Source organism: Phyllostomus hastatus, unplaced genomic scaffold, assembly GCF_019186645.2.
Source record: "Phyllostomus hastatus isolate PE091 unplaced genomic scaffold, TTU_PhHast_1.1 phas_contig_34, whole genome shotgun sequence".
Taxonomy (NCBI): Eukaryota; Metazoa; Chordata; class Mammalia; order Chiroptera; family Phyllostomidae; genus Phyllostomus; species Phyllostomus hastatus.
In genome coordinates, this window is record NW_025333857.1 from 12,089,259 (window position 1) to 12,109,060 (window position 19,802).

General features: G+C 40.4%; 1 protein-coding gene across 2 annotated transcripts in view; it reads left to right on the forward strand.

Moving 5' to 3' along the window:
* Positions 1 to 19,802, forward strand: part of SLC24A2 (solute carrier family 24 member 2) — a 258,027-nt gene that overhangs the window by 184,415 nt on the left and 53,810 nt on the right. Inside the window, exon 5 of one of the 2 annotated variants that reach the window (XM_045840394.1) lies at positions 7,511 to 7,561. The exons of the other annotated variant lie outside the window; for it this stretch is intronic. Coding sequence (XP_045696350.1) covers positions 7,511 to 7,561 — 51 coding nt within the window. The remainder of the gene's footprint in view (positions 1 to 7,510; positions 7,562 to 19,802) is intronic. 2 annotated transcript variants of the gene reach the window in all.

Below are 19,802 nucleotides of genomic sequence, written 5' to 3' on the forward strand. Positions count from 1 at the left end.
ACATCATGTGGAACGGTTCCCTGTATAGCTGCTTAAGACCTCTGTTAGTAGTGTAGAATTTGTTTTAGCAAACCTATATAAAATACCCAGTTCTCTAAATGCTCTGCTCCATGACCTATGGGTTCTTCCTCACTGTTCTTGATGGTGCTTGCAATAATAAGGGTGCCCATTATTGATTGCTTAGTGGGTGTCATTATCTCATTTACCCTTTTTTTAATTTTAATTGTTGTTCAAGTACAGTTTTCTGCCTTTTACTATTCTTTACCACAACTTTCTAGGGGAGATACAATTATGCCCCTTCATTGCTAAGAGCACAGAGGCTCAGAAAGGTGAAACCAACTTGCTCAAAGTCACACAGCTAATTAAGTAGCAGATTTGGGGTTCAAATCTATACCTTGGCTTCAAAGCTCATGTTCTCAACTTCCACTCACTATTTGAAAATAATAGTTCCATTGGGTGTGATATAATTCAGTAACTATATAAACTTTTTTGATAGGTATTTGACAACTTTACCAAGAAATTACTATCTTCATTGAGAAAGCCTTAATTTTTAGGTATTCATGAGCAGTTCAAACCAATACCAATAAGTAGCTCCTTAAAAAAAAAAGTTGATCACTTTTCCAACAGCCACTTAAGTAATAAAGACTTATTTATTTCTCTACCTCTATTTTTATTCTAATTAAATGAACTCAGCATAGATGCTTCTATTGACTTTTTTTCTATGAGAGGGCACCCCCCAAAAAACAGAATTATATTCTTAAGGGCAGGACCCTGTAGTACATCCCTCCCCCACTAAGTGAGTGTTCTAGGAACCCATCTGCATCAGTGTACCAGCTGGTGGTGTTGTGAGAAGCTATGTTTGGCTGCAGTGAATTTTTTTGAAGACTCTTTCAATGCATTTGCCCATTCTATAATGGGTGATTTACACACATACCTGCCCACACTTTGCGAAGTGTTCAGCAGTCTCACCAAAAAAGACATGACCTCATGCCCCACCCTCCCTATTCACCCAATCTTGCCAAAGTGACTTTTTAAATATATTTTATTGAGTATGCTATTACAGTTGTCCTGATTTTTCTCCCTTCACCTCCCATCCACCCAGCAGCCCCTGCTCCCTCAAGCAATTCCCCCACCGTTTTTCATGTCCATGTGTCATGTGTATAAGTTCTTTGGCTACTCTGTTTCCTATACTATACTTTACATCCTCATGGCTATTCAGTAACTACCTATTTGTACTTCTTTTTTTAATTTTTAAGTGTATTTTATTGATTATGCTACTACAGTTATCCCACTTTTTCTCCCCTTTATTTCCCTCTGCCCTGCACTCCACCTTCCTCCAGCATTCCCCTCCCCTTAGTTCATGTCCATGGGTTCTACATGTAAGTTCTTTGGTTTCTCCATTTCCTATACTATTCTCAACCTGTCCCTGTCTATTTTTAACCTACACATTATGCTACTTAGTCCCTGTACCTTTTACCCCATTCTCCCTCCTGCCCCTCCCCATTGACAACTCTTCTTATGATCTCCATTTCTGTGATTCTGTTCCTATTCTAGTTGTTTGCTGAATTTATTTTTGTTTTGTAGGTTCAGTTGTTGATAGTTGTGAGTTTCTGGTTATTTTACTGTTCATAGTTTTGATCTTCTTTTAATTAGATAAGACCCTTTAACATTTCATATAATAAGGGTTTGGTGATGATGAACTCCTTTAACTTTACCTTGCCTAGGAAGCACTTTATCTTCCCTTCCATTTTAAATGATAGCTTTGCTGGATAGAGTAATCTTGGCTGTAAGTCTTTTCCTTTCATGACTTCAAATACTTCTTTCTAGCCCGTTCTCACCCATAATGTTTCTTTGGAGAAATCAGCTGATAGTCTTATGAGCACTCCTTTATAGGCAACTGTCTCCTTTATTCCTGCTAGTTTTAAGATTCTCTCCTTATCTTTAATCTTGGGTAATGTAATTATGATGTGCCTTGGTGTGTTGCTCCTTGGTTCCAACTTCTTCGGGACTCTCTGAGCTTCCTGGACTTGCATGTCTATTTCCTTCACCAGATGGGAAAGTTTTCCTTCATTATTTTCTCAAATAAGTTTTCAATTTCTTGCTCTTTCTCTTCTCCTGGAACCCCTATGATTTGGATGTCAGAATATTTAAAGTTGTCCCAGAGGTTCCTAAGCCTCTCTTCATTTTTTTGAATTCTTATTTCTTCATTCTGTTCCAGTTGGATGTTTATTTCTTCCTTTTGTTCCAAATCGTTGATTTGAGTCCTGGTTTCCTTCTTGTCATTGTTGGTTCCCTGAATATTTTTGCTTTATTTCACTGTGTATAGCCTTCACTTCTTCTTTTACTTTGCATCCATACTCAATAGTTTCTGTGAGCATCCTGATTACCAGTATTTTGAATTCTTAATCAGACAGGTTGTCTATCTCCTTGTCACTTAGCTCTTTTTCTGGAGTTTCGACCTGTTCTTTCATTTGGCCATATTTCTTTGTCTCAGCACACCTGTTATGCTGTAAGTGGCAGATCCTTAGGTGTTTGCCAGAGTGGGGCAAGCCACTTCACTAGGTTGTAGTGCCATATGTGGGGTAGGGATCAGAGAGGGAACAATGTGGGGGAGGGGGAATGAGGAGAATGGGGGGATTAAAAAACATAATGGGGGACTTCCAGCCAAGATGCAGGCATAGATAGACACACTGTGCCTCTTCACACAACCAAAATAAGGACAATAATTTAGAAACAAAAAAAAAACAGTACTGATAGAAAATTGAACTGTTTGGAAGTCCGACAACCAAGGAGTTAAAGTAGACACATTCATCCAGACTGGTAGGAGGGACAGAGTTCAGTGGCCAGGTGGAGAGTGGTCATGGCAAAGTATTGGCTGGTGGACCCAAGCATGCAACGCAGCAGCTGGCAGACCCCCGGTGCACGAGGTGACAGTGGATGGACCCAGCAAGACCATGGATTGTGTAGGGGCACACAAGGCAGCTGGTGGACTGGGCAGTCCCACATTCTTGTGCAGATAAACCAGGAAAAACTGAGGAGTGAGACAGACCACACAACCCAGGGTACCAGCTCGGGGAAATAAAGCCTCAGAACACCAACTGAAAACACCTGTGGGGGTTGAGGTGCCAGGAGAAACTCCCAGCCTCACAGGAGAGCTCATTGGAGAGACCCACAGGGTCCTAGAGTGTACACAAGCCTACCCACATGGAAATCAGCACCAGAAGGGCCCATTTTGCTTGGGGGAAGGAGAGAAATGACCAAAATCCGGCAGAGAGTGGAGCAAGTGCCATTGTTCCCTCTCAACCCAACAACTGGGTTGTTCTGCCCGGGTGAACACCTAAGGACCCGCCCCTCACTATGTAGCAGGCACATCAAGACAAAAAAAAAAAAAAAGGCCCAAATGAAAGAACAGATAAGAGCTCCAGAGCAACTAAGCGACAAACAGATAGCCAACCTATAAGATGCACAGTTCAAAACACTGGTAATCAGTATGCTCACAGAATTGGTTGAATTTGGTCACAAATTAGGTGAAGAAATGAAGGCTACACTAAGTGAAATAAAGGAAAATATACAAGGAACCAATAGCGATGGGAAGGAAATTAGGACTCAAATCAATGGAGTGGACCAGAAGGAAGAAAGAAATATCCAATCAGAAAAGAATGAAGAAACAAGAATTCAAAAAACTGAGGAGAGGCTTAGGAACCTCCAGAACATCTTTAAATATTCCCAACATCCGAATCATAGGGGTACCAGAAGGAGAAGAGGAACAGAAACAAGTGGAAAACTTATTTGAACAAATAATAAAGGAGAACTTCCCCATTCTGGCAAAGGAAATAGACTTCGAGGAAGTCCAGAAAACTCAGAGAGTCCCAAAGAAGTTGGACCGAAGGAGAAACACACCTAGGCACATCATAATTACATTACCCAAGATTAAAGATAAGTAAAATCTTAAAACTAGCAGGAGAAAAGGAGACAGTTACCTACAAAAGAGTTCCCATCAGACTGTCAGCTGCTCTCTCAAAAGAGACCTTACAGGCAAGAAGGGGCTAGAAAGAAGTATTCCAAGTCGTGAAAGGCAAGGACCTACATCCAAGATTGCTTTATCCAGCAAAGCTTTCATTTAGAATGGAAGGGCAGATAAAGTGCTTCTCAGATAAGGTCAAGTTAAAAGAGTTCATCACCACCAAGCCCTTATTTTATAAAATGTTAAAGGGACTTATCTAGGATAAAGAAGATAAAAAACACATACAGTAAAATGACAGCAAACTCACAATAATTAACAACCACACCTAAAACAAAAACAAAAACAAACTAAGCAAACAGAACAGGAACAGAACCACAGAAATGAAGATCACATGGAAGGTTATCAACAGGGGAGTGGGAGGAGGAGAGAGGGGGAAAAGGTACAGAGAATAAGTAGCATAGAAGGTAGGTAAAAATAGACAGGGGGAGGGTAAGAATAGTATGGGAAATGTAGAAGCTAAAGAACTTATAAGTATGACATATGGACATGAACCAAAGGGGGGGGGGAATGTGGGTGGGAGGGGGTGTGCAGGGTAGAGGGGAGTGAAGGGGGAAATGGGACAACTGTAATAGCATAATCAATAAAATATATATTTAAAAAAAACATAATTGGCCCCGGCTGGTGTACCTCAGTAGACTGAGTGCTGGCCTGCAAACCAAAGGGTTGCTGGTTCAATTCCCGGTCAGGACATATGCCTAGGTTGCAGGCCAGGTCAGATCCCCAGTGCGGGGCGCACGAGAGACAACCACACATTGATGCTTCTCTCCCTCTCTTTCTCCCTCCCTTCTCCTCTAAAATAAATAAATAAAATCTTAAAAAAAAACATAATTGATCAGTACAAAATAGGCAGGGTGATGTTAAGAATAGCATAGGAAAATGGAGAATGCAAAGAATTTATATACACAACTTGTGGACATGAACTAAAAGGTGGGATGGATTGCTGGAAGGGAGAGAGGCACCAGGCAGACGGGGGCAGAGGGGAAAAAAATTGGGACAACTGTAATAACATAATAAAATATACTTAAAAATTAAAAATAAATAAATAGGCTTTTCCACACACAAGAGCCACATCAATGGGCTTCAAAAACCAGTGGTGTCCTAGAGCCAAACTGTTGAATTTTCAGGAATTTTGCAAGCTGACTGTTAAGTAGAATTATTAAAAAGTAGTACAATTAAATTACATTAAAATCAAAGGTAAACAATAAAAAAGACCCTGTTCTGGCAAGCTGGTTTTCTTCACATTCTTCTCTGCTTCCTCTTTAGTAAACAACAAACATGTTCCCTTCACTTGGGCAGGTATTGTCCCATTGCCCTCTTTCCTCACTGTGCTTTGCATTGCTACATCACCTGTTGGCTATTCAGCTTTTCACTACTCTATTCCCTCTCTTCTACCCTTTTTAGTCTGTTTTTAATATCTTCTGTTCAGTTCTTGTCACTCTGTCCCATTCACCATCCGAGGAAGCAACTGAGAAACAATCTAGACATTGTCATAGCAGTAAGAATGTGTGAGCCATACCAGACACAAACAGTTCCAATTTCGAGTACATAAAAACAAAATAATTAAAGAATATGATTATATTTATTTATACCTGATTCTACAAAAGACAAGGTAAAGAATAATCACTTCTGCCACAAGCAGATGCTTGAAAATTTGGGATTAATACAGAAAAACAGATGTGTGCATACAGACAATTTGCAGCTAAAAAGATTCATAAAAATGCACTGGTGCATCTTCACTGCATAGAATATGGTTTACACTCCACTTTGTGAAGGCAGAGCCATCCACGTTCTGTTTCCTGAGCAAATACTAGAGAACACTAGCTGCTTATTCTGTTGCTTTACCTCAGGGAAGAAGTAGAGGTTACAAAAACTTTAGTAGGCTGATATAATCCCTCAATTTACTGCAAGCTACCCACACACACATATATTATGTGTAAAGCCACCATGAGCACACGTTTAATATTTATGAAGGTATTTAGATCACTTAAGAATCCAAACTTGTGCAGTGTCCTGTATGTAATAGATTATTATTCTTAAAATACCTGAGAAATTATATATTTCACAGAAAGTGATCCCCATAAGTCATTTTAAATTCCATGTTATTTACACAAAAATCAATTTTTTACTGAAACGTTTGCATCCTTTGTCAAGCATCTGACAAAATCCAGAATAGGCTGCTTTTTGCAGAAACATAAAGATGAGGTGATTTTTCTCCCCAAAGCATAAGTTTGGATCAGTGTGTTAAAATAGCTTTAGGGAAAATTTTAGGCACATGGAAAAAGAATAGATATAGAATGCATAATAGAAATATAAAATAGAAAAATATTATTGTGTATTAGAGCTTTCATCTCAAACATAAAAGTCACCAATTATTTGTTGATTCATATGTGGATTTTCCATGGCTTCCCAAGTTAATGAACCTTGGAAGCTTTCTGCTGAATCATAGGGGTGTCTCTTGAGTCTAATTAATTTCCTGCTGTTTGTGGGGAGAGTATTATTACAACCAGAAAAAAATTTTTTAACTTTCTCACAGTGTTGCTTTAAAAATCTGGAATTTTCAGATGAACAATAATAAAGTTTCTATTTCAGAACTGAAGTAAAAAAAGAAAAAAAGCAGAATGGTGCATTCCCACCTCCTCCCTCCACCCGACTCCCCACCCCAAGCTGCCACTCCCAGCAGCTGACTCAGGATAGCTCGATTTCTCCCAGTAGTTTCCATTACAGGAAGTCCTTTGGTGATCTGCACATAGGAGAGGCTGCTGGTCACCTCCTGCCGCTGTCAGTCTACAAGCATAAGGCAATGCCATGATCTGGGGAGTTGTGGCTGCTGTGTCACCTATCTGAGTCAGGTGGTCTTCTCTGGAAATATCCTTCCCTCTTCCTCCCAGAGCACTCTACACTTTTCACAGCTCCTCCCAAAATGCTGTACCCATAGTATTCAGTGTTTTCTGTCTAAAATGCAAGATAAGAATATAAAGGGTTTTTCATTGACGGTTTTCCCGGGTAGCCTTCCTTAATCACTAGGAAGTTGTTCTGTTGCAGATGAACCATGACATGAACTTCTGGGACTGCTGTTCCATGTCAAGGAATCCAGTGTTCACTAGCCTCAGTGAGCCCAGACATCATCCTCATTCTGCCTTTTCTCTTGGAGTGTCACCTCTATAAAAATTACAGGGCTAGGCTAAACCTGGTATGAAGTTATCTCTGCCAAGTATTCTTGTTTCATCAGATGTTAAAATCACTGTGTCCTATTCTGTAATGCAGTGCACATCCTACCCGCAGTGGAATAATGTATTTTAAGTGATTTCTGAAAATGGGATGTGAAAGATGACTGCCACATGGCTCATGTTTGCACATCTCTATATAGTTACGATTGAGGGATTTGACAGTATAACTCTGAATCTGATTAATTAAGAATGTGTAAAAACAAAGTTCTTGCATTACAGCTCGTTCCTTATCTTTGTGTCTTTTACTGTGATGTTGTAGAACTTGGATCATATGGAAAACTAAAATATTATGACACAATGACTGAAGAAGGTAAGAATGATTTTAGAATTGTATGCATTGGCTTTTTTTTTTCATTTATGGTGTCTGTTGCTCGCCCATTTCTAAGTCTCTTTTTTCCTCTTTGCATGACTTCAGTGACATTGTGTAACTTATTATTCTTTGTATTCTTATTATTCTTATTATTTTTGTCTAGTTTTTGCCATCATGTTTATTTGGAATTGGAGACGTGCAATACCATGGGTGATCATGTTATTCCATTCAAACGTTCCAAGCCATCTCAATTGTGTAACACACTCAAAGAAATGGTGTCGGCAGTGCAAACACAAGCACACACATACTGTGTAAGCATTTGTTCCTCCACATGTTCACAACAATATATAGAAACACATCCATCCAACACTCTTATAATATGCCCTTAATTTCAGAGAGGGGACTATATTCAGGTGATATTCTGATTTATGCAAAGCACTAAGCCACCTAAAGTTACTCCTAGACCCCACACCAGCTACAGACCTGTTTCTGGCTGAGGGGGCTGTAGGCTCATGCCCTTAGCTCCCACAGTTCCAGCTGACCCATCTAAGGGCATTACTCTGAGAGCCCAGGGTCACCATTCCAGCCAATAGAATTGTATGTGTTGAGATTCACCCTCTTGAGCTTGGGTATATCATTTTTACCATTTCCCCTGGGTAAATGAAGTCTGACAAAGATATACTTTTAAATGTATTTACTGATGAATACCAGGCCCTATCCCAGAGCACAACCTTGCTCCTGTCAGAATCACTGTTCTAGAATAAGTTCACCATGGAACAGCAATTTGGAAATCTTACATTCCTGTGAAGGGAGTTGTTTTAGTGCTCTATTCCCCACCTCATCCCACACATACCTCCACCTTTTGAATAATAAATAGTATGTGTAAGTTATGAAAATATTTGGGGGTTTTGCATAAGTTTTACAATGATATTGACAAGAAATCAGAAGGTACTTAGAAGGAGAATCAGCTATTTTTATCCTTCAGTGTGACAAATACTCCCAAATGTGTTGCATATCTTGTTTTCAGCTTCTAGTATTTCTAAGTTGCCTTAGCTTGCCAAAGAGTTCCTAGTTGCTTTGCATGCAAGAATATCTGACAGCCCTTGGTAAGGGGAAGCCCCTTCGCAGCCACTCTCCACTCCGGCTTCTGCACAACACCCAGGCCCTTCTCTGCTGCTGTCCTTGTGCTTTCAAGTAACCACTGTGATATTTCCTAAAGCAGCAGGCTTTTGGATTAGGATTTCAGCCTGGGCCCTCTTGTACCACAGGGCCCCCCAACAGCTTGGGGAAATGCAGACCCCCTCGGGAGTCAGAGCCCCAAGGGTAGAAAATACCTATGAGAATAAGTGTCCCACCACTGAGAGGACAGAAAGAGCAACCCATGCCTTACAGGAAGGCCCCTGTCAAGCTGTTCTTTTCACTCTACGTCTTCAGACCATTTTGATTTTTAGTGGCCATTGGCCCGAGGAGCCAGATCTTGGGATTCACTGACTTTATCACTTGATCACTCCTCCGGCATCTCCCGAGCCCCAGCCTCAGTTTCATGATTCAGGTGGCAGGTAGGTTTTTTAACTTCTACCTGACCTGTCATGACCTATCACTTTCTTTACTCCATTCTGTCCTTTGCTTTCCACCCTGAGGTTTCCTTGGCCAGGGCAGCTTCTGCCTCCCTGTCACCTCAGTTGCCCCATTTCTCCCTTACTCGGTTTCTTTCTTCCCTCTTTTCATATTCACTGGAGCAAGCATTGCTGTCCAAATGCCCCCTTTCTCCTCCTCTTTACATCAGATCACATGAAGATGCAAAAATGCTACTTCCAATTTGATGATTTCACATGGTACTGTCTGGCCTTTCTAGGCAGAAAAGGAGTCAAAATCATGTCTGCAGTGATAACCATGCTGGCCCTGGCCCTGGCACAAGATGCAGTTGTGTTCGGGGGCACTCACTGGTCATCTTAAACATTTCCTGCTCTTCTCTTGACCTTCATGAACATCTCTTTGTGTTCTGTTCCTAGCTGAAGATGCATCTTCCTTGTGGTGATAGCTAATGGTAACTAAGGCAGCATTTTAAAATTGCCTTCTATGAAATACAGTTTCATATCATGTCACTAGGAATTTTGTAACAACCCAGAAAAACAATAGCAAGATTGATTTCATAGTTAAATAAGTGGGAGAGCTTCTAAGTTAAGCTAAATAGGCTTCTTCACCATGTGCCTTGGAGCATTAAGTGCTACTGTGCACACCAGCATATAGTGAGTCGTAAAGAGGAATGGAGTTCACAGTATTTCCCAGACTTCTTTGGCTAAAGAACCCACCCTTCCATGTAGCCTTCTGTGGAACTGTTTTGGAAATGCCAATTAAGGTGTTATCTTTCACCTGGAACCTCAGAACGATTAGTCTTCTGACCCATAGCAGTCCTTCTCAGTACTCATAGAAAGGATACTTTGGAATAGGAGGTCTCCATCAAGACACATCAAAGCACACCCTTTGGCAGCCGCATCCTTGAGCAGCCAGGCCTGGCTTAAACCTATGTCTGAGATTCCATCTAAAAGACTCAGTACAAGCTCAGGAACCTCAGACCTGGCAACCGCCATGCAGGACTTCTTAAAACTATCAAAGGACTCTCCCCTCCCATGGAAAATAATAATAACTATGATTTATGTCACTTCCACATTGTACAACTTAAAGAAGTACAATTAAGATAAGGTGTTTGGGGCAATAGTGGACTAGCCAGCCTTCAGGAAATATGCTTAAAGGGGGCTCTGTTTAAGCCATTTCTTTTCACAATTTTAGAAATGTGACTAGCCCTTGAGCAGAGCTTTATCATAATTGCCCATGTGACTAGTCATTATTTGTAACTATTTTCAGGGAATTCTCTGGATGTTGGTTGATGTCAGCTACTTGCAATGAGGCCTGGATTGTTTTTTTCCCCCTAAAATGTATAAAATGGAAAGATAGATCATATATGCCACTCCATCCTAAGAGAAGTCAGGTGATGACTTCCCAAATATGGAAATTTGTTGGCACATATCAGCTCATTATTTTAGCACTTCCTGTGTGAGAGCTACTCTGTGCTTTAGGCAAACAAGAGATTAAAAGGTAGGCAATTGGCCTCATGGAACTTGGAGATGGAGAAATCATGGGGCCACCAGGAAGGAAGTGATAAGTACCATAAGTATTCAGAAGAAGATGACAGCTACAAGATTTTGTAGAGAAAGTGGTCTTTGAACTAGTCCCAAGGCATCAGTAAATATGAGTTAAACTGGGGAAGGAGGAGAGGTAAGTTCTGATCTACCAGGCTGAGAGAGGGATGAATGGATGGGGAAACACCAACCTTTACTGTATCCCCCTTGCTAGATACAGTGCTATGGACTTTATATATTTTTATGTTATTTAATCCTTAAAATGATCCCACAAGGTAGATTTTATTGAAGATAAGAAAACTGAAGCTCAAAGTGCTTTACGAAGATGAAGAAGCTAAGACTGAAAGAAGCAATGTAATCTGCTCTAAGGCTCAGAGGCAGTAAGTTGTGATGTAGGTAGAACCTGAACTCAAGACTGTGGCTTCTTCAAGCCCTGCCCTCTCAGCTCCCCTGTGGCCAGCTATCCAGGGTAGTATAAGGACAGCACAGATGGGCAACAGAGTGGGAAGAAAGGCTTGATGGAGACCATATTAAGGGAAAGACTTGAACCACAAAGTCAGAATGAGGACATCATAGAATGTACAAGTAGCTATTGAATAAAACATAAACTCCTACTTGAACACTTTACCATAAAAAGTTTATTTTAGTAAAAGAGTATAGTCACTCACTCTTGGACACTGAATAAAATCACAATATTTTGACAAAATTTGTCCTTGTCCTTAGGGCACTTTTCCTTTCTTCCTTGTCTTTAGGTGCCCTAAAGTTTAGGACCTAAACTAGAGCAGCTCCCTGGGCCACACCCAACCTCCTCTCCCACCCCAAGCCAGTCAGAATTATATTCACTCATTTGGTTATTCCCTAATGCACAGTTAGTGACTGCTGGGTCCAACCACCCTTGGTATGTCCCTGGCACTAGACTGGGTGCAGGGCCTGTGGGGATTAAAGGCTGTCCTTCCCCTAAAGAACTCCCACTCTAGTGAGGGACACAGGCAGGGAGATGACTGGTGGGATGGACAGACCCAAGGTGCTAGGGGAGCCCAGTGGAAGGCATCTCCACTGCCTCAGTCCTGCACTTAGGATGAAAACTGTCCCACAGGCCACCTGATACTACTGTGTACACTTCATAGTAAGTTGATCACATGCTCTGGATGAGAGATTTTACTACATTTGTTAAATTGTCAAACTGCATTCCTCCCAAAGACAATACTTTCTTCTGCAACAAGATGTGTCCTGAAATGCAAACAAATGACTTTAAAAGTAGTCTTTTGGTGACCTCAGGTCCCCCTACATGAGCAGCTACCCCTCTATGTCCTCGTAGAGTGATATGGCCTATTCCTGGGAAAGCAATCTCCAATTTTATTTAAAGTTAGTAACTCATAATTCATTTCTCATCTGTAGACATGCAAATGTCATGCCATTGTCACTCTGGGCAATTCTCAATAAATTGAACTTGGCTTCCTTACTAATGTTACTCTAGAATGAAAAATATAAGAAGCTAGTTAAAAAAACAAATTAATGCAATAGGACAGGATTAATTAAAAGGAGAAGAGATCTTTTCACCAATGGCTTTATAAAGAACTGGTAATATTTGCTCTTTGGAGATAAGTATTCATAGAAACATATAGGTAGGCAGGTGGGTAGGTAGGTAGAAACCCTGACTAATATCTTGCAAAGAAGTGCTATATAGGGAAAGTCATCTTCAATGCATTATCCTAGACCTATTGACGTCAGCTTAACAGAAGTCTTTCCAGAAAAATAATTTCTCCACTATTTAAAAAGTCAATTTTTGTTTGTTTGTATAAGAAAAAAAGATAGAAAGAGTTGTAATATCAAGGGCAAAAATTATAATGATCTTTTCCTCAATGAAATTAACATTATTATTTCATGACAACCAACAGTCCTTTTTCTAAGCTGAGAAAATACTGTCTCCCATGAATGAATCTTGGGGTCGTACATTGGGTATGTGGCTGAGTTGAGAAAAATTCCATTATCTCAAAGAAACAAAAGCACCTCCAGGTCACCTACTCTAGCCATTTAATTGATATTCTTAATTGCTGTGAAATACTTCAGTACTTTTTTTCAAGGAGAAATTGAATTTTGGAATACCATTTAACAGAGTTTTTTATTGCCCAAGATGTCTTCTCTGAAAATTTAGTAATAAAATAGGTCCTTACTTTTAGCTGTGGCCTTCACATTATATTTTAATCCTTGTTTGAATATGAGACTCTGTTATATCCACAATATAGCAGGTAGGATAGATTCCACTGTCTATAGCAGAAAATTCTGATTAAAAGTAAGACAGTTTTTTTCTCTCTAAAGTAAAAGAGGTCCAGAAGCAGGTTATACATGGCAGATACAGAGGTTCCACAATAATCCAAGACCCAGGCCACTTCCATCTTTCTTCTCTACCATCCTTGTGTTTAAATTTCAAGGGTACCTCATGGGCTGGATGCTGGTAGAACTCCAGCCATTGCATCTGTATTCCTGTTTTGTCTTATTTTTAGGGAAACTTCCTTTTATATCCTCCCAGTAAAACTGCCCAAAACTCAGTTACATGGCTACACCTAGTTTCAAGACAGTTTGAAAATGTAGTTTGTTAAACTGGATGATTTACTGTCCAAATAATTTAGGTATTATGTCTTTAGGAAAGGAAAAGGGAATAGACACTAGATAGGCAACATGCAATGTCTCCACAAAAGAAAAGGTCACTTTTGTATAACTATATGTTGATGCAGAAGACTAACAACAGAGCAAGCTACACATGTGTGAGGGACATTGAGAGCTTATGTTAAGTTTGACATACCTTTGCGATATCCAAACAGAGATGTGGAAAAAGCAGTAGATATAGAATTGGAGCTTAGGAGAGATGTCAGGGCTATGGATATAAATTTGGGAGTTACATAGTATAGGTGTTATTTAAAACTATAGAACTGGATAAGAATACCTAGCTAATGAATAGAGCAGAGGAGTCCAAGGATTGACCCTGGGTACTCCAAAATTTAGAGTCTGGGAAGAAAGGGGATTCCCAGCAAAGGAGGCTGGGTTGGTCAGAGATCCAGGAGAGACTGATATCCCAAAAGCCAAGAGATGAACTTCCAAAGGAGGGCAGTGAAAATGTAACAGCATCAATGAATTGGCCAATGAGACTGAAAAACTATTGCAGTAGACAGATAAAAAGTGAGGGACAGAAAATGAGATGCTTCAAACGAGGCGTTTGGAAGTGGTGCCATTATTGCTACTGAAGAGGTCTAGGGTCTGACTGCAGGAGTGAGTGGAGAAGGTAAGCTGGAGCAAAAGGTACCTGGAAGTGAGTAGGTTAGGAATTGAGGAACCAAGCATTGCAGGGCCCACCCATGTAAAATTACCAAGGATGATGGCAGGAGCAATGATGGAAAGAAAAATATTGAACTGGGTTCTAATGTCTTCAGGAACTCAGGAAGGGTGACGAGGAAGTCATTAGGTGTGGACATGGTAGAGGTTATTGGCTTGTGCTTCAGAGGGAGAAAAAAAATGGTCCAGATGTAGTGAGGATGGGAGGATCGAATGTGGAACATTTGGAGACATGGGAATCTGTCACTTTCAAGGTCCACAGGAGTAAAGAGGCCTTCAGGAAACAGCTAAGTTTCAGCGGGAACAAAAAGACAAAGGGAACATTCAGAGATGAGGTTAAGGATCTAGAGATAGGTCTATTGATGTCAGTGGCAGGAGATTGAGTCAGGTCAGGGATTTTCAGAGCCACGTTGAAATAAAGGTCTGGATGGTGATGGATGATGACCCAAGAGGCTGTGCTGAAGTAGACAAGGGTGTAGCATGGAATGAGAGTGATCTAACAATGTGTTAGAAGTTTTTGCTTGGGATTGGCCCCATAGACAGTGTGCAGCGATAAAGTCAGGTCTGTCTTCCCAGAAGAAAGGAGCTTAACCACTCATTTTTATTATAAAAATATTGCATACATACAGAGGTAAGTGAAAAGCAAACACTACATAAGATAAGACAATAAAAGTGGCTTTTCCTTTTACCCCTCAATTCCATTCATTCCTTAGAGTTAACCACTTTTATCAGTTTTTTAACATATTATCTTTTTTCTATACAATATTCTATCCCTGGCTTTTGCTTATTAATATATCTTGGAGATATTTCTGTATCAGCACTTTTAGAATTTCCTCATTCCCTTTAGCAGCTGCATAGCATTCCATTGTGTGGCTCCTCATGGTGGGTTCAATCAGTCCCCTGTTGTTGAACATTTAGGATATTTCCTTTTTTGTTTATTTATCTAATTAATATAACAATGCTACAGAGCATCTTCTTTGTCCACATAGTAAACACTACTGAGCAAGTGGTATATATCATAAATACCTAGAAATAGAAATACCAGATCAACAGACACACACATTTTAAATTTTGAAAGTTATTGCCAAATTGCCCTCCAAAGGAATTGTACCAACGTACACCTCTACTATCAGGCAATGAGAGAGCCTTGAACAAATTTAAATAAGTCCTCTGAACAGATTCAAACTGACTTCATTACAAAGCAGATAAGCATTTGTAATGTAACTACCTTCTAATTTGCTTGCTTCAGAAACCTGAATTTTTACCAACGTTGATTTAAAGCCAGGGTGCAGTTACGATCAAAGTCTTTGTCCTCTCTAAATTAAATGACAAGGCTGTTCCTGCTCCCAGAATATCCAATTTCCACCACAGCATGTGCCCTTCTTTCCTCCAGACCGGTCCCCACAGAAAGTCTGAGTGATGCACTGCAAGATACCTCGCTACTTTCCAGGAACTGAGGTGGAGCCCGCCGAGCACAGACACCATTTCCAATACCATGTTGTGTTTCATTCATTCCAGGTCTATGGTTTCACTCATTCAGTCCAACTTCCCATAACCAGGGTTCTTTTCTGGGCTCTTAGGAACACATGGTCTTTGTAAGGCTGGGCCTTATCTAAAAACCACATGTATTTAACTCAGTAGTTATTAACCACATCACTTTTTTGGACATGTATTCTTTAAAGTATCTCCCTGGGGCTGGATTCTAGGAAGACAGCAGCCTAGTGAGCATAACCAGATCTAGCAGCTTGTAACCAGTATCACATCTGTTGGAAAAGACCTAACCAGCTGTGTGGGTAAATCCATGGTCTTCCTGAAAACCAGGACCATGGAAGTCTTCTAATTAGAATACATCCCGCTTTTCAAACTTCACTGCATCTTATTTTCATGATATAAGCTGTCAGCAGTAAAAGCAGAAAGATTGGACCTGGCAATTAAAGGCAGATTTTGCCACATTGCATATGTAGAAGGTGTTAAGTGGCAGCAGAAGGCAAACTGTGGATGCTTTTTTTGTCTATTTCTGACACCCCTAAAGTGGAAAATGTTAAGTTGCCTTCATCAGTCATACTTGAATACTGTTATTATATATTAATAATATAATTTCCCACCCCCATGAAGCTTCTTCTTTAATAAAAAAAAAAAGCTGGAATCTGTTTTACCAGGAGGCTGGCATGTTCAACTAAGCATGGTTAAGTTTCTCTTTTGATTAAATCTGAAATGAATTGAATCATCTCATTTTAGTCACGGGCCACTAAACCTTCAGTCGGTTAGTTAAGAACTCTCAGCATGTGTTCACACTTCTGTTGCAAACCCACATTTCAACTGAGATAGACAGGCATCAGTTTGCAGTATAAAGTCAAGGACTCAAAAAAATAGACACTAGAAACCAAGAATACCTGACGATTCGCAGACATGTGAAATCCAGGTGACAAGAGATGATGTATGTATATGTAACAGTGGCTGCCAATAAATAAATGTTAGCCAAATCTAAAACCTTTCATTTTGCATCACGATAAACAATTGGGTAATATATAGATCCATCATAAGAAAACTGTTTTTTAAGTTTCATTTTTTTATTTATGAGTCAGAGTAACCATTCAACACATATTTATTGAGCACCTACTATTTGCCAGGTGCTGTGAATAAATCAAAACTCTGCCCAAATGAATAGATTAATATTATAACTCCTCTGCAGTGAGACATACCCAAGAAATGGGCTTTAGCAGACTGACTCAGAAGTGATCTTTCCACCCATTAGGTAGTAATGGGGCTCGATGCTGGCAAATCTTGGAATCTGAGTCCTGCCTTAGTAAAGTGATTCTTTTTCCATTTCCCTTGTAGATATCCACAAGGTGCAAGGGATGGGAACAAGAGGAAGACAGCCATTCAAACCTTTTATCTGGCAGCCCCTTCCTGGCTCAGAACTCCTGTGCTGAGATCAAACAAACCCCTTTGAGAATTTCTGTGTGTGGGCCATTTGTATCCGTGTATATGAGAGAGAATTGTTCAGAAAATTAAGTTCCTAAAATAACAGAGCAGATGACCTAAAATGATAAAGAACATTAGCTCACAAGCAGTGTCAGCCTCGGCTAAGGTCAGTAAGTTTGCCCTTTTGCTGAAGCAGTGTATGCTACCATCTGATACCTGCTGCAAGTATTTTGATTTGTAAAATTCCAATTTTGCCTGGCCTTCATTAAATTACCTATTATTTTAAGAAAGGTCTCAATAAAGGACAAACATTAACTGTAAACACTATTAGACTTTGGAAATTGAACCACAGCATTAACCAAGAAGGGACTCTACCGAGTTTCCTGCAGCTGCTTCTGGCCCTTCCTTCTTTCTCTTCCCTCAAAGGGAAAATGAACTCTGAATAGATTTTCATACAGCAAGCACTCCAAGCACCTCAGACATGCACACATACATTTCCTCCTTTGTTGTTTGTGTTAATGTTGGTGCATTCATAAACCCTTGCTGAGGACAAGCCTAAGAAGTAAGCACTGGGGGTCTGGATGGATATAAAACAGCATCCCTGCCCACGAGGGGCCCACAGACTGGTTGAGGGGAGGGTCAGTAAACCGTCTCTGAGGCTCTATGACAACTTCTATGATAGGATACGGATCAGGGCCCTATGATAGAGAAACACACCGGGGTGCTGTGCCCACCCAAGGAAAGGGCTGAGGGAAAGCTTCCTGAAAGATAAGATGCCTAAAGCAGTCTTAAAAAGCAGTAAAACAAGCAAATAAGTGTGGAGCATTCCAAGCCCTGTGAAGGATAAATTGAGGGATGCTGGCAATGCAGTTAAAAGCTGGGAGGCCAACTGAGAGATTATAACCAACATCAAAGCTGGAAAGGTTGGATCTAAAGTGTTCAAAGGTAGAGTCAAAAGGGACTTGGCAGCTAACTGGATGAGGGTGAGAGCTGGCTGGAAGCTACTGAGGGAGTGGAAATGACCGAAGGAAAATACAAGCAGAAGAGCCCATTCCTCAGAAGGAAGGCAACGTGAGGTTTGAGGCATGTTGAGTTTGACCATCAGAGGGCCTTCCAAGTGTAGACATTCAGAAGCTCATTAGATAAGAGGATCTGGGCCAGAGACCTAACTGTGGGGACCATTGGCATGCAGGTAGTGATCTACTGTGTCCTTTGTGAAAATGTGAGGAATGAGGAAGAGAGAGGAAGGAGGGCGCCCTGAGGAATAGTGACATTGACTATGCATTCTGGGGAGTCCTTGAAAATCAAAGAGAATTCCAAACAGAGGGGTGAGGAATGTCACTGAGATGCCACTGAGACATCAAACCACATGAGGCAAAAAGTGGCCAAGAGTAGGTTCAGTGCAGTTGTGTTGACAAATGCCAGTAGTGAAAAAAGGACTTGCAGGATGGGGAGGCACCCACATAGACTATCTTTGTCGAGGCGTGACTGTGAAGGGAAGGCAAGAGACACGGCTCCAGCAGGCAACCTGTGATCAAAGAGAAGCTGAGGGGGACTTGACCACGATCCTGTGCTGAGGGGAAGGGGAAGGATTGAAGCCTGAAGCCCTGCAGAAGAAAGAAATTGGAAGGAAGGACAAAATATTGATCTTAAAGATGTCAACTTTTGAAAAACATTGTAAATCTTCCCAAATATTTATGAAAGCACACTGATATTTCCAATGACAAAGTGACCCTGTTCAGAGACATCACAGAACCAATTGAACCAATTCACATGTTGACAGCTCTGTTCTTTAAATACAACTCCAAAGGTTACTATGGAAAATTATCTTTTAAATCCTTAATAAGGAAGTCTGTTTGCCGCATTTCATTATATGAGGTGTTTGGCCACCACTGAAGCTAACAATTATGTACATAGTCTCATTAATTACAGGAACTAGTCCTTTAATTCTCTATAAATATAACTACAATTAAATTGTTAATCATTTTTATTATGTGGCACATTCATAAAACATTTACTAAAGACAGTTCACAAAATACTTCATTACAATGCTAGCTTAATTTCCATGAATATCATTGTAGTCTTATAATAAATGGCTTTATCTGATGCTTCAAAAAATTAGAAAAAATTATTTAGAGGTTTTACTTCAAAATAGATTTAAGAATAAGTGAACTCCATGTTCTTGGAGTTTTTTGTTTAAGATGAAATTATTATTTTTAATGTTTAGCTTTCAAGAATAAAAATCAGACCAGATTCTATTAGGTGAATATGCTGTCCTAAGAGGACAGTTTACAGAATGGAAAAGGATTTTACTCCTTCAAACTGCTAGGTAGTGTCTTGACTTACAGAACTTTCACTATCCTCCGAGTTTCCACACCCTCCTGAGAGGGCCCCATCATCAGAGCATGAATGTTAAGTCCTTCTTTCTTGTCTGTCTCTAGCTCTAGGCTATAAACTCTACAAGGGGACGCCCTGGATCTACCTGATTCACCAAACACTGTCTGGCATATAGCACATATTGATTAATATTTGCAGATTGGAAGATTATTTGTAGTTTGCACTGACTTGAAAGCGCAGACTTCCAGGGGAGCTTCACTGCGATTCAGTGAGTGCACGTGATGTGTCACCTAAGACACTTCTTGAGGGAATCAGTGATGCCAGAGACTGTCCCTTCCCAGAGAAGCCTACCCTCTAGTGGGGAAATCGGACATGTGGGCAGAAAACAAGGGCTGTGATGGGACTACAATCAAATTGCCATGGCAAAGATGGATTTCCTCTTGGGAAGGAGGGGAATGGGAATGGGTAGAGAAAGCTTCCAGTTAGGTCTTAACCAATGATGAGCATCT